Here is a 14,035-nt window from a genome sequence, read left to right on the forward strand (position 1 = left end):
TTTCTCTGCCCTGTGTTAGCGCCATACTGAGATTTCTGCAGGGGAGTGAGGGACCAGGTCCACACAGGGCCTCTCAGGAAGGTAATGACATGCTCATTTGCATAACCTCCCCACTCTCATCAGTGGTTTCTCATGTCCTGACAATAGACCAGCACCATTTCAGCCACTCTATGCCCCTTTCCACAATGGCTGCACCATCCTCTGGATCAGTCATGCTGATGCAGACTCCCCATATGTTGAAAGAAGGGATGTGCCCTGAACATCCTGCTAGGAGAGGGTCAGAATTAGGCACACAGCAAAGGAGGCCCAACAAGGCATTTCCAAAGAGCAAAATGTTAGTGCTTTTAAACGTAATTTTAAATTTATTCTTCTGTCCAGATACATCTGATTAGCTGAGTGGAAATGTTCATGTATCACAATTAACTACAAGTGGAATGCTGGAGACTGATACCCAAAACCACAAGCCACACATCAGAGCAGCCTGGTATATGCAGAACGATCCTTCTGCCATCCCAGAGCTGTCCCTTGGGTAGAGCGAATTGGGGCAACTGCTCCTGGCCCCACGGGCTGGTGCAGTCGGTCCCAAAAGAGACGAATCCATCACTTCTTCCCCACGCCCCTTCCCCACCCCAGGGACAGCCCTGTGTCATCCAATACATAGCCCTCTGTGTACACGTTACACCCAGAGAGCACATTCCACCATCTTTTCTCTCGTTAAATGTCTGCTATATTCAGCAGGTGTAGTTCACACGTCAGAGCAGATGTGTAAGCAGCAATTTGATGCTTTGTCTATTGTAAGAAAATTACTGTCAATAAGGTGAGATTGTGGAAGTTAAGATTAGTTTATGCTTGAAACAATATCAGCCCCTTCGTCCCAACTCGCATCTTGACATTAGGGTGATCAGATGAACCTAGGTACTTTTCCAGTGTGATTACAAATGATACTATAAGAGCACCTGTGCATTGGTTCATAATAGGAAACAAAATTAACAGAAAACATATATAATTATAGAAAACTGAAAACTTAGAGGCTTGTGTGGCAAACTCAAGTATTACTTCTAGCAAATTTAGAAAGGGTCCAGCCAGCATGTTTTGAGATATCAAAAGGTGCAGCTGCATGAGGAACTAGGGGTACATGTACAACTCTCTGAGAGAAGACAACAGGCCACATATACAGACAACAGTAAACATTCGTCACAGGACATCTAGAACGTACACACTATGGGAAACACAAAAAAGGTAAGTGACTTTATTTACTCGGTAATAGGATCTGTGATTAACTCAAAATATCTGATTCTAAGAATTCACCCTTCTTTGGGAATGGGACTTACATGTCTGAGAAAACAGTGGCTGACACGCAATGGGAAGTCTCTGCAGTGTTCCAGCTCTTTTAGAAAATACTGGCAATGGAAATCATAGAGCTTCTCCAGGTTCCCAAAGATAATATTCCGCTTCCCTCGCAAATCCTGAGGTAAATCGATTCTTTCCATTTCTGGAAAATAGTTGTCGATGATATATCCTAAGGATCTAACATATTCCCTTTCTGTTGTGATCATTTCATCCATTATATGTTGCACTTTGCTGCTGGAAGACACAGAACAGCTGTTTTGAACACTGACAAATTATGACAATGGGTAATCACTGAATACTGAGTGACTGTCTCTGCTATTTGCATTATTTGGCTCATTTTTACCTGTCCTTTGAGGAAATCACGCTGTTGCACTGGTGGCTAAGTTGTTTACCATTATCGCAACAGATCTTTCAGGTTTTTTTGCTCGTCTTGAGCAAATTTTGCCCACAGTTACAATGGTGGAATCTCACTGACTTCAGTGGAGTTATGTGGGCATACCAGAGGAAAGAATTTGGTCTACAACAGTCTACAGCAGCTGTAATGTAACAACTAAGCAGCCAGAAAAGAAAGAAAGAATTTTGAGCTCTGGAAAGACTTTTTCATTGTATTAAAGAACTTTCTATTGCATTTGCAAAAAAGGTGTCATGACCTTTTCCATTCCTGCATTCTGTTTGGAAACAGAGCAACATTCCTGGGATGATAAACTAACATATAGCTAAATTCTCATGAGCTTCCCTACATAATATATCCTCTGACACTATATGAGCTCCCATTGGAAAGCATATTCAGTTCTGAAAGATTAAAATATGTGATCAGTTCTAGAATTACATGAAGATTTGCATGCAGCAAAAACAGATTATGATAAACAAGGCAAACTGAGGAAGCAATCACTTTGGAAGAAAAAATTTCTGATTAACATTAAACATCTGACAACATAGAAGCAAACAATTTCTTTAAGGAAAAAGGTGTATTCTCATTCATAGACTGTCTGATTGAGAAATAAAAGTATAGAAAATGTTGTTTTTGGTGAGATTTCACTAACTAGTATACTTTATTTGCAAGGAATTGAAGCTATCTGAACTTTTGATAATATATTATAGAACAAGTTTGACTTCATAATAACTACATTTTTTCTTTTTCATATTAACATTCCTACAATAATTTAATAAACAACTTAAAATAGTAAAAACATTTTTGGATGGTTAACAATGACAGGAACAGATTTTAATCTTTACTTCTAACATAACAAATCAAATAAAAACCAGCCACTACAGTAGATTCATCATGATGGGAAATGCTGCTGAATAACCTTGATTTAATGAGGTGGACATAGCTGATGACAATACAGAGAACTTATTGATTTATTAAATCGTTTTAACGGCATCTGAGGTTACATACTAACAATTCCATCAGCTGAGGGGACATAACTATTTATATTATGAATTTTTTTCCCTTATGAAATTGGCTAGCTCTTAAACGTTCATCAGAGGCCAACTAGAATAACTTCAGTCAGGATTTCCTGTCCAAAAAGGGAAATGCATCTTACAGTAGCTCCTTAGTGTCAAGATTAGAGGTGAGCTTGAATCTTAAACCCTAGATCCAAACATCCTTGAACTTGGGGTTTTGAATCCAAATCCAGATTTGTGGCTGAATTCTATGGCCAATAACTTGGATCAAACACCAAAACGAAATCCCAGATCTGGACAACCACAAGCTTTAAGTGAGGTGGAATAAAAATCTGGATTTGGAGCTAAATGTTGTACTCCAGGCCAGGGATCTCAAAGCATTACACTGTGACCTCTTTTCTCCCATTTCTCACCAGAGAGAGCAAGGAAGTCAAACTGTTTTGCAAATATTAAGTAAGCTGCACAACAACTTTGTGAAAGAAGCATTAGTTTGCCCATCTTTAGAGCTGGATGAAAAACGGGACATTTTAATGACAGTTTTTGTGGAAAAAAATTAGTTCATTTTTCATCAAAATTCAAATTTTCATTAAAAATTCTGTTGAAAGCTTCTCATATTGCAATGTTCAAACCAACTCCACCTAGGAGTAATTAGAGTCACAAAGCATTTAAGGGACAGGTTGTGGCTGGCCTCTGTAGAAGCAGCATTGTCAACTCTCAAGATTTTTTCCTTGACTTCCCATGATATTTGATGTTTTTCTTAAAGCTCCAACACCTGGAGTCAGGTGAACATATGAGAATCTTGAAGTTTTTTAATAAATACATTTCTAGCTCTCATGGCTGCAGAGAAAAGCTAGAAAACATGACCCCCAAAAGCTCAACAAATGCAAGAAGGTAAATAAAAGACCCCACATTTTAAAAACCTCATGATTTGTAAGCCAAGCTAATGTATTTTGGAGCTTGACTCATGATTTTTGAATGGTTAAGATTGGCACTACTGCATGGATGCCTAGCAGACTTCCCATGGCTACACACTGAGTCAGTAGGGAGCTGGGACTAGAACCTAAGACCTTGATTCCCCACTAATTTATACCAGTGTAAATAAGTGAAACTCATGTAAATGACAGGAAAATCAGACCTCATGAGTCCATACTCAGCCTCACTCTTGAATCACTACATTGTGCTACGCCTCATGGAAAAGTCCTCTATAATTTAATAGAAAAATGAAATTATACTTCCAATAGAATTCTATAGGATAATTAAAAATTTAAAAAAACTTACAAAAAGTATGCCAGTATTTATTAACTGTGATAGGTTTTAAGATAACCAATAAGAATCTATAAAATTTTGTCTCTATTAAATTCTAAAGGACTTTTCCATAAGGAAATGGAGACCATATTGTAACTCACGGCATTCCGGAGTTGAAAATCAAGAGCCAAACTTTATCTTTTTATGCTTTAATAAATACATAATCCAATACAAATGCATTAAAAAAACTTAGCAGATGTACTCCTGCAAATACTCAGCCACGTGAATAAAAGTTACTGATCTGATAAGTGGCACTGACTGCAGAGGTTCTACTGGACTAACCTTTTTCACATTTGTTTGCAGGATTGGGTGCAGTTTTTGTAAACTCCCATTAAACCATTGAGCCTGGTGAAATACTATAAAAGTCTGTGGTGCCATGACTTGGTCCAGAATAATTAGATAATCAAATTACAGAATTATGTCTGAAGACAAGTACCCACATTTGCATGGATTTAAGTGTCTGCAGGATTGGGGCTTAAATGGGGAAAAAGATGCTGTTAACCTGAACAAATTTGCATTGGAGGAATATATCCTCCATAGTCCAAGAATAAAGACTCCTAATATTATGGAAAAGTGGAGCCATTCCAAAGTTTACTAATTTCATAAAAAAGAAGTTAAGTCAAATAAAACCACAAACTACTTTGACTGTATTGGATATTTTTTCGTAACTACTAAAAGTCAACATACATATGTTTTAAAGGAGGAAAGTACATAATTCAGTTTGGACAGCTTGTTTTGACCCGTTTAAAAGTAGCTTTTACAGATTAAAAAAATGGAAACTGAACAGACTTTTAAAAACACCAATTTCTATGCAAGAAAGATCACACAGGATGCCCATTCTTCCTCTGTTGCACAAATTGATGGTAACATTACTTTTCAGCAACACAATTAAGCATGTGCTTAACTTCCAGATCATTAAGTCAATGAGATTTAACCACCCGCTTAAGTTTTGTGCTGAATAAGGATGGCGTGCTGAAGTGCAGCCCCTGAAAGCTATAATACACAGATACTATAAACAAAATGTATGATTATGAACCACTATGGGGCACATTCTGATATTCTTACTCAAATTGAATATCACCTTACTCCATGAGTAATCCCACTGGCTTCAATGAGATTGCTTGCAGAGTATGGTGTTACTCAGTGTGTGTAAGGGAATCAGAATCTGGCCTTCAATTACTAGACCACAAATATAAACAGCTTGACTTTTTAAAAACAAACAAATCCTGAACTCTGTTCAGGCACACAGACAAAGTCAGGTTTTTTTTTGTTTGTTTGTTTGTACAAGATGATTAAAATATAGGTAGATTTGATAATAGATTTTGATTTCAGTTTTCTTCTTTAGAGCAGTCAAACTTTGGTCTTCCTTTTAACCATTTTTTTTTTGGCACTAACTGGGATAACTTTATGCTGTTAAAATACAAAATCCCGGGGAGGGAGGGAGGGAGGATCTTAATCAAGTGCAAGAGAGAGAGAGAGACACCAAAAGTAAGTTTGACAGAAAAAAAATAGTAAAACTTAAGCAGAACTTCAAATTCAAATTGGAGCTGACGACAGTGTTTAAATTTCCTCTGCATTTGTACATTATGTTTATCTGTATTTCCTTAATATTCTGTCACCAACTCTACTACAAATATACTTTATCTTAAAGAAAAACAAATTATTTTAATGGTCATTTCCTTATGGAACACTGTCAAGATAAAAATAATATCTTTAAAGCCGTTCTTTACCATTGTTAGTCAGATTATTAAAACAGAAATTTAAAAAAAATCTAATTCACTTTTATAGTAATCACACAGTGATTACTATATGCACTTCACTCAGCTTGGAAAATGAAACTTTTGGTTAGTTTCAATTTCTGGCTGTTAAGTAACAGCACAGCGGAGTTGGTTTTCCAAAACTGGAGGGAAACATTTAAAAAACATTGAAAAAATAAGGAAACATTTCTTTTCATACTAGGCTAAGGCCTCAATCCTGAACAGATTTACACACGTGTTCAACATTATGCCGTCTGAATAGTCTTACTGATTTTCAGTGGGACTGCTCACAGTGAGTAAAGTTAGATTCATAGACTTTAAGGTCAGAAGAGACCATCATGGTTAGGGCCCTACCAAATTCACGGCCATGAAAAACACATCACAGACCTTGAAATCTGGTCTCCCATTGTGAAATCTGGTCTTTTGTGTGCTTTAACCCTATACTGTACAGATTTAACAGGGGAGACCAGCGTTTCTCAAATTGGGGGTTCTGACCCAAAAGGGAGTTGCAGGGGGGTCACAAGGTTATTTTAGGGGAGCCACAGTATTGCCACCCTTACTTCTGTTCTGCCTTCAGAGTGAGGTGGCTGGAAAGTGGTGACAGATGGCTGGAGAGCAGCACTTGTTGGCCGAGCGCCCAGCTCTGAAAGTGGCGCTCTGCCAGAAGCAGCGCAAAAGTAAGGGTGACAATACCATACTATGCCATCCTTACTTCTGCACTGCTGCAGGCAGTGGCTCTGCCTTCAGAGCTGGGCTCCCAGCCACCTCTCTCCAGCTGCCCAGCTTTGAAGGCACCGCTGCTGTCAGCAGCAGCGCAGAAGTACGGGTAGCAGTACCGCAACCCTCTCTACAATAACCTTGCAGACCACCCCCCACCCAGTTCCTTTTTGGGTCAGGACCCCTACAATTACAATACCATGAAATTTCAGATTTAAACAGTTGAAATCATGAAATTTACGATTTTAAGAATCCTATGACTATGAAATTGACCTAAATAGACCGTGAATTTGGTAGGCCCCTAACCATGATCATCTAGTTCAGGGGTCGGAAACCTTTCAGAAGCGGTATGCCAAGTCTTCATTTATTCACTCTAATTTAAGGTTTCGCATGCTGGTAATACATTTTAATGTTTTTCTGAAGGTCTCGCTCTACAAGTCTATATATTATATAACTAAACTAGTGTTGTATTGTAAAATAAACAAGGTTTTCAAAATGTTTAAGAAGCTTCATTTAAAATGAAATTAAAATGTTGATCTTAGGCCGCCAGCCCGCTCAGCCTGCCGCTGGTCTGGGGTTCTGTTCACCTAGGTTGGCAGTGGGGCCTGTGGCTGGGACCCCGGCTGGCAAGGGTCTGGCAGCCAGAACCCCAGACCAGCAGCAGGTTGTGTGGGGCCAGCGGCCGGGACCCCAGACTGGCAACGGACTGAGTGGCTCAGCCCACTGCTGCTCAGGGGTTCCATCTGCCAGCTCCTGCCAGTCGGGATCCCGGCTGCCGGACCCGCTCAGCCCGCTGTCAGTCTGGGGTCCCGGCCCTCCCCATATACACTGGGTACCTACCTTCTCCCTGGTTCTGGCCATTCTTTTCCTCTCTCTGCACTGAGCTGAGGGTGGGAGTGCACTGAGCACAGGGCTGGGGGTGAAGGGTTGGGCCAAGAGCTAAAATGAGAGGGGGGGCTCAGGGTTGGGGCAGGAGGTTCAGGTGTGGGGCACTTACCTGGGCAGCGACCCTTTGATGTGAGGAGTGCCGGTGGGAATGTGGAGAGCGGTGAAGGAGCTCCTGTTTGGTGCTCCGGGTGGGGATGTGGTGCGTGCATGGGGTGTGGGAGGGCTGGGGATATGTGAGGGGGGGTGCAAGAGTCAGGGCAGAGGGCTGAAGTCAGGGCTGGGGGCTGGGTATGTGGGGGGGCGCCAGAGTCAAGCGTAGGGGTGTAGGGGGGAAATGAAGGAGTCAAGCAGAGGGCTGGGTGTGTATGAGGGAGGTACAGGGCTCAGGTCGGGCCTGGGTGTGTGCGGAGGTGCGGGGCTCAGGGCAGAGGGTAGAGTGGGGTGTCTGTGTGTGGTGGATCGAGGGTCAGGGCAGAGGGCTGGGTGACTGCCCCCCTAGAATTCCCAACCCCCCTACTTCTTGTCCCCTAACTACCCCCTCCTGGGACCCCTGCCCCCCAGAACACCACCCCTTATCTAAGCCTCCCTGTTCCTTGTCCCCTGACTGGACCATACCCCCTACCTGTCCCAACTGCCCTGACCCTTATCCACACCACTGCCCCCAGACAGACCCCCAGGACTCCCGACTCATAGAATCCCCTTGCTCCTTTCTCTGTGACCACCCCCTCCAGACACCCCCCTACCCTACCTGCCTCCCCCAGTACCCTCCTTGCTCCCAGTCCCCTGACTGCCCTGACCCCTACCCACCCTCTTCCCCCTGACTGCCCCCTCCAGAGACCCCCTGCCCCTAACTACACCCCCTGGGATCCCACCCCCCCATCCCACCCACCCTGCTCCTTGTCCCCTGACTGCTCCCACCCCTTATCAACCCCTCCAGCCCTGGACCCCTTACCATGAGGCTCCACGCAGAGCCAGATACACTGCCTTGCGGGAGCACACAGCCCTGCCCCTCAGAGCACTGTGCACGTGGCAGCAGAGCTCCGGTTGAGCGGGGAGCATTTCCGCCTCCCCGCAGAGCCAAACACTGCCCTACAGGAGCGCGCAGCCCCGACCCCCAGAGTGCTGCACACGCAGCAGCTGGACTCCAGGGGAGGGGAGATGGAGGGGAGGGACCGGCAGCCTCTGGCTTTTACTAGAGTTCTCAAATCATGATCTGAAGACTTCAAGTTAGAGAGAATCCACCATTTACACTAGTTTAAGCCTGCAAGTGACCTGCGCCCAATGCCACCATGGAAGGCAACCCTACCTCCTCCCCAGGGATCTGCCAATCTGAGCAGGGGAAAATTCCTTCCCCACCCCAACTATGGCAATCAGTTGTACCCTGAGTATGTTGGCAAGACCCACCAGCCAGACACCTGGTAAAAAATTCTCTGTAGTAACTCAAGAGCCCTCCCCATCTAGTGTCCCATCACTGGCCATTGGGGATTTTTGCTACCAGCAGTCGCAGATTTGCTACATACCATTGCAGAGAGTTTCATTAGACCATCCCCTCCATAAGCTTGTCAAGCTCAGTCTTGAAGCCAGTTAGGTTTTTTGACCCCACTGCTCTCCTTGGGAGGCTGTTCCAGAACTTCACTCCTTTGATGGTTAGAAACTTTCATCTAATTTTGAACCTAAACTTGTTGATGGCCAGTTTATATCCATTTGTTCTTGTGTCCATATTGGCACTTGAATAACTCCCCTCCCTCCCAGGTATTTATAGAGAGAAAACATAGCTCCCCTCAGCCTTTGCTTGGTTAGGCTAAACAAGCCAAACTCTTTGAGTCTCCTCTCATAAGGTAGTTTCTCCATTCCTCTGATCATCCTAGTAGCCCTTCTCTGCACCTGTTCCAGTTTGAGTTCACCTTGCTTAAATATGGGAGACCAGAGTTGTACACAGTATTCCAGATGAGATCTCACAAGTGGTTTGTATAACTGTACTAACACATCCCTGTCTCCACTGGAAATACCTCACCTGATGCATCCCTCGACTGCATTAGCTTTTTTCATGGCTGCAGTACATTGGTGGCTCATAGTCAACCTGTGCTCAATCAATATACCCAGGTCTTTCTCCTCCTCTATTGCTTCCAATAGATATGTCCCCAGCTTATAGTAAAAATGCTTGTTGTTAGTCCCTAAGTGCGTGAACTTGCATTTTGCACTATTAAATTTCATTCCATTTGTATTACTCCAGTTTTCAAGGTCATCCAGATCTTCTTGTATGATATTCCAGTCCTCCTCCATATTGGCAATACCTCTCAAATTTGGGTCATCTGCAAATTTTATTAGCACTCTCTCTCACCTTTTGTGCCAAGGTCATTAATAAAAAATGTTAAATAAATGGATCCCAAGACTGATCCCTGAGGAACACCACTAGTAACCTCTCTCCAGCCTGACAGTTCATCTTTCAGTCTGACCTGTTGTAGTCTCTCCTTTAATCAGTTCCTTATCCATCTTTCAAATCTCATATAAATCCTATCTTTTCCAATTTAACTAATAACTTCCCATGCGGAACCGTATCGAATGCCTTACTGAAATGCATTTCCTTTGTCTAAAAAATCAGTTATCTTCTCAAAGAAAAAGATCAGATTGGTCTAGCACAATCTACCTTTTGTAAAACCATGTTGTATCTTATCCTAATTACTGTTTACCTCTATGTCCTTAATTACTCTCTCTTTCAAAACTTGTTCTAAGACCTTGCATACAATTGGAGGTCAAACTAACAGGCCGTTAGTTTCCTAGATCGCTTTTTTCCCCTTTCTTAAAAATGGGTACTATATTAGCAATTCTCCAGCAATTCTCCAAAATCTGAGATTACAGATTCATAAAAGTTAAGCATGTGTGCAAGTCTTTGCAGGATTGGAGCTTAAATCTTGAAGTCCTTACTCAGTTTCCACTAAACTCTTACTTGATTTCAGAGGGCCTCAATAAAAAGTCTAAGGATTTTGTCTATTAAGATGTATAAACTATCAAAAACCGTCTCCCCCAGCCCCACCAAATCTAAGTGTTGGGCCTAAAATGACTTGACAGTGTCCCTTTAAAATGAACAACTTATTTTGTATTTGGCATGTTGAATTTAATGTCTCTTTTAAACTGTTTTTCAGAAAGCGTTTAGAATATTCAGTACTTTATTTGTTCCTCACTCAACAAAATGGATTGTGTTGTGGCCATTTCTCACCTTCCTGCTCGCTTTTTTTCTTCTTCTGTATGATGGATCCTTGATGGGGAAGATAAACTTCGGTTTCTACTAATCAAAGGGCTTTTAATATTCAAGCGCTGCATGTATTTTTTCTCAGCAGCAACATTGCTGGCCACCTCCAATCCCTTGATGTAAACTCCAGTGTATCCGTGACGGTGCAATTCGCTGTGGCTGCTCTCAAGCTGAGTAAACTCAAAGCTTTGCGTTTTCTTCATGATTTTCTTTAGTGGATGTTTTCTGTGGCGGGTAGTTGGTGACTGGACGGGTTCAGAATAGCAGGAGGCTGATCCTGAGGTGGAAACATTGTCCATATCTTCTGAGATTGGGCTAGCCCTTTGACGCCCACCCAAGAGAGGAGTAAATGTCTGTGGTGGAGAGGCATTAAGCTGCACATACACATCCATATTTTGATTGGAGTTCTCATGATCTAAAAAAGGTGGTACTCCAGATGGCAGGCTCATATGCTGAGGTTTATGCAATGGCTTAGTATTATTATCCCAAATGTCGTTATCAGTGCTAGAAGAGAGTCGAGAAAGGGACTGACTTGGTGGTCTAGCACCTTCAGTATCAAATTCACAGTTAACTTTCACATCCGCTTTCTGGGGGACTTTGCGAGAAGTTTCTTTGTTGGAACCTTTGAGAGCTTCAGAAAGGACCTCTTCTAAATGGTGCCTTGTTTGCTGACATTTTAGCCATAAAATATTCCATTGTTTTAGTTCCTTTTTGCTAGCTAGACCCCATACTATCTCATTCACTTTTTGAAAGTTTTCTGCAGAAACTTTTGTAGCTTCTTGCTGGTAGCTCTGCAGACTCTGAATCACTGATTGAGAGTATTTGTTCTCCACAGTAAGATGTTCAAGATACTCATTGCAGTGTAACATCCACCTATGTGCCTGGATTAAAAATGAAAAGTACAGTTAAATAATAAGACTGTGTATTCATATAACACCTTCTGCTTTAGAATCTCAAAGCAATTTACAAATATCAGGGTGAAAGTCAACCTTGTGCCAGAGGACCAGCAAAAGGCCTGTGCAATGTTTAAGTCCCATTTAAGTGCTCATAATAGATCTTAACATGATATAAGTGCTGAATAGGTGTTGTGCTGTCCCTTTACCCAGAGATGAATTTTTCTTCTTATGGTATGTTCTACACAGCAATGTAAGCCCGGGCTTGAGCCTGGGATCAAGCCTAACCTCCTTTGCGTCCACTCACCAGTTGTGTTAACCTAGGGCTTGAAACCAGGATTGGAGGGTCCAAGCCCGTGTTAAGCTGGGACTTAAGAGTCCAAGCCTATTGCTTTCCTGTGTGCATGTGGCTCTGGCTGGACTCAGGTCCCAAAAGTTCTCTGGATGTATCCCAAAGTTCTTTGAGACAACTTCCTTAGTCCTCTCTATGCTGGCAAGCTGTGGTGCAGTCCCAGAGAGGGGCGGGGGGGGGGGGGGGGCAGAAAAGGAGGAATGGCTAGAGAATGGAGCTGGGGCTAAGCAGCTGCCCTGCTGGGAGTGGTAGAGCTCCTGGCCCAGCACAGCCAGGGAAGGGATGATCCCAACACCTCAGCTGCTCCACCGCCCTGCAGGGCAGCCGTTTGATCCTGCTCCACTCTCTGGCCCTTGCTCCTGGGCCCCCTTGTCCTTCCTAGGGCAGTGTGTTGCAGAGGTGCCCAGGCAGCATGCACTGTCAGGGGGGCAAGTGTGAGTCAGTCCCAAACTTCCCCACAGCCTCTTGGGGATCCCTTATCCCTACCCCCTGAGGTGTGGTGGGGGCAGGGATAAGGGATCCTGCCCAGGGGGTGCTGGAATACACTGCACCCCGAGCCCTGGGGATGCACTTTACCACTCTGCAGCCAGCAGCAGCCAGGCTAGGGTGTGTGTGTGTTTTTTCACTGATACTTTCATTTTATGTCAAACTTCTAAACAGACAAAACTAACAAAAACCCAAACAAACAAAAATACTGTTGCTGAACATCCCACTTTAAAAATGAAGAAGTGCAAAGTTTCACTGTAATAGTCAGACAGCCTTGGAGACTGATGTGCTAATTATCCTCAAAACAGGTGCACATGCCCGGTGCTGGAGAGCCCAATTCTCTGATTGGAAGGTAGCTCAGTATAAAGCTCTCACAAACTGCCGTCATTCTACTGAGACAGCCACCAAAGGAGCGAATTGTGCAGTTTATATATTTGTGCTGCTTCTGGGCACCTGAGTGCCATTAACAGCACCACCACCAGTTAGAAAACAGGGTGGGCAGTAGAGTTTTCCCACAGTGCAACACATTTGTAGGGCTAGGTCAGTGGCTCTCTTTCCAAACTACTGCTCCCCTTTCAGGAGTCTGATTTGTCTTGGGTACTCGCAAGTTTCACCTCACTTAAAAACGACTTGCTTACACAATCAGACATAAAAATACAAAAGTGTCACAGCACACTAGTTCTGAAAAACTGTTTACTTTCTCATTTTTATCATAGAATTATAAATCAAATGAAATATAAATATTGTACTTACATTTCAGTGTATAGTATATAGAGCAGTATAAACAAGTCACTGTCTGTATGAAATTTTAGTTTGTACTGACTTCACTAGCACTTTTTATGTAGCCTGTTGTAAAACGAGGCAAATATCTAGATGAGTTGATGTACCCCTGGAAGACCTCTGGGTACCCCTGGTTGAGAACCACTGGGCTAGAGTATCAACACTATGGTGGGGGGCACTAGCCACTCTGGAACAGGGTTACTTTGACTAGGGTCTGTGCACTGCAATGTGTACACTAGAACCCTAGGTTCAAACACAGATCTGAAAATCCTTAACATAGGGTTCCCTGACACAGGTCAGGTGACTCGAGTCTCACTAAACCTAGGCTTAAATTGCTGTGTGCCCTTAGTGAATTAAGGCTCAACACCCATGAAGTAGGGAAATATTATTCACATGTCATGAGGTTTGGTGAATTACCCCAGGTCACACAGGAAACTCTGTGATGTAGCTGAGAATCAAACCCAGAATACCTAACTGCCAATCTTGTATCTCATCTCAAGACTACTTTTTCTTGTCAAGAAATTTTGTTCTACAGGATTCGACCCTGCAGCCTCTTGTACACACAGTGTCAGTCCTGATCCAGTAAAACACTTAAGTGCAGGTACCTTTCAGCACGAGTAGTTTAACTGAAATCAATGGCTCTACCCATGCGTTAAAGTATGTGCGTAAGTGCTTTGCTGGATTAGGGCCTATATTACTAAATTAATGACCCACAAGTTAAAAAGTACTGTTGTACTACTGGCAGTTGTTAACCAACTTATTTTTTAAAATTCTAAACCAGACAATTTTCCCAAGACAAAATATTATCTTTTAGGTTGTTCCTAAGAGCCAAAGAGTTCCCATGACATAA

At 42.8% G+C, this 14,035-nt stretch overlaps 1 protein-coding gene across 6 annotated transcripts in view; it reads right to left on the reverse strand.

Moving 5' to 3' along the window:
- PLEKHG4B (pleckstrin homology and RhoGEF domain containing G4B) overlaps window positions 1-14,035 on the reverse strand; it is a 222,456-nt gene that overhangs the window by 30,280 nt on the left and 178,141 nt on the right. For 5 of the 6 annotated variants that reach the window (XR_007772354.1, XM_050938129.1, XM_050938126.1 and 2 more), the window contains 2 exons: window positions 10,642-11,555; window positions 1,332-1,584 (listed from right to left, as the gene is read on the reverse strand). Coding sequence is in view for 5 of the 6 variants with exons in the window: in XM_050938129.1 (XP_050794086.1) it covers window positions 1,332-1,584; window positions 10,642-11,555 (1,167 nt within the window). In the remaining variant the exon portion in view is untranslated. The remainder of the gene's footprint in view (window positions 1-1,331; window positions 1,585-10,641; window positions 11,556-14,035) is intronic. The other variant, XM_050938128.1, reaches the window with a different exon arrangement.

This window comes from Gopherus flavomarginatus, chromosome 2 (genome assembly GCF_025201925.1).
Source record: "Gopherus flavomarginatus isolate rGopFla2 chromosome 2, rGopFla2.mat.asm, whole genome shotgun sequence".
NCBI classification, from domain to species: Eukaryota; Metazoa; Chordata; order Testudines; family Testudinidae; genus Gopherus; species Gopherus flavomarginatus.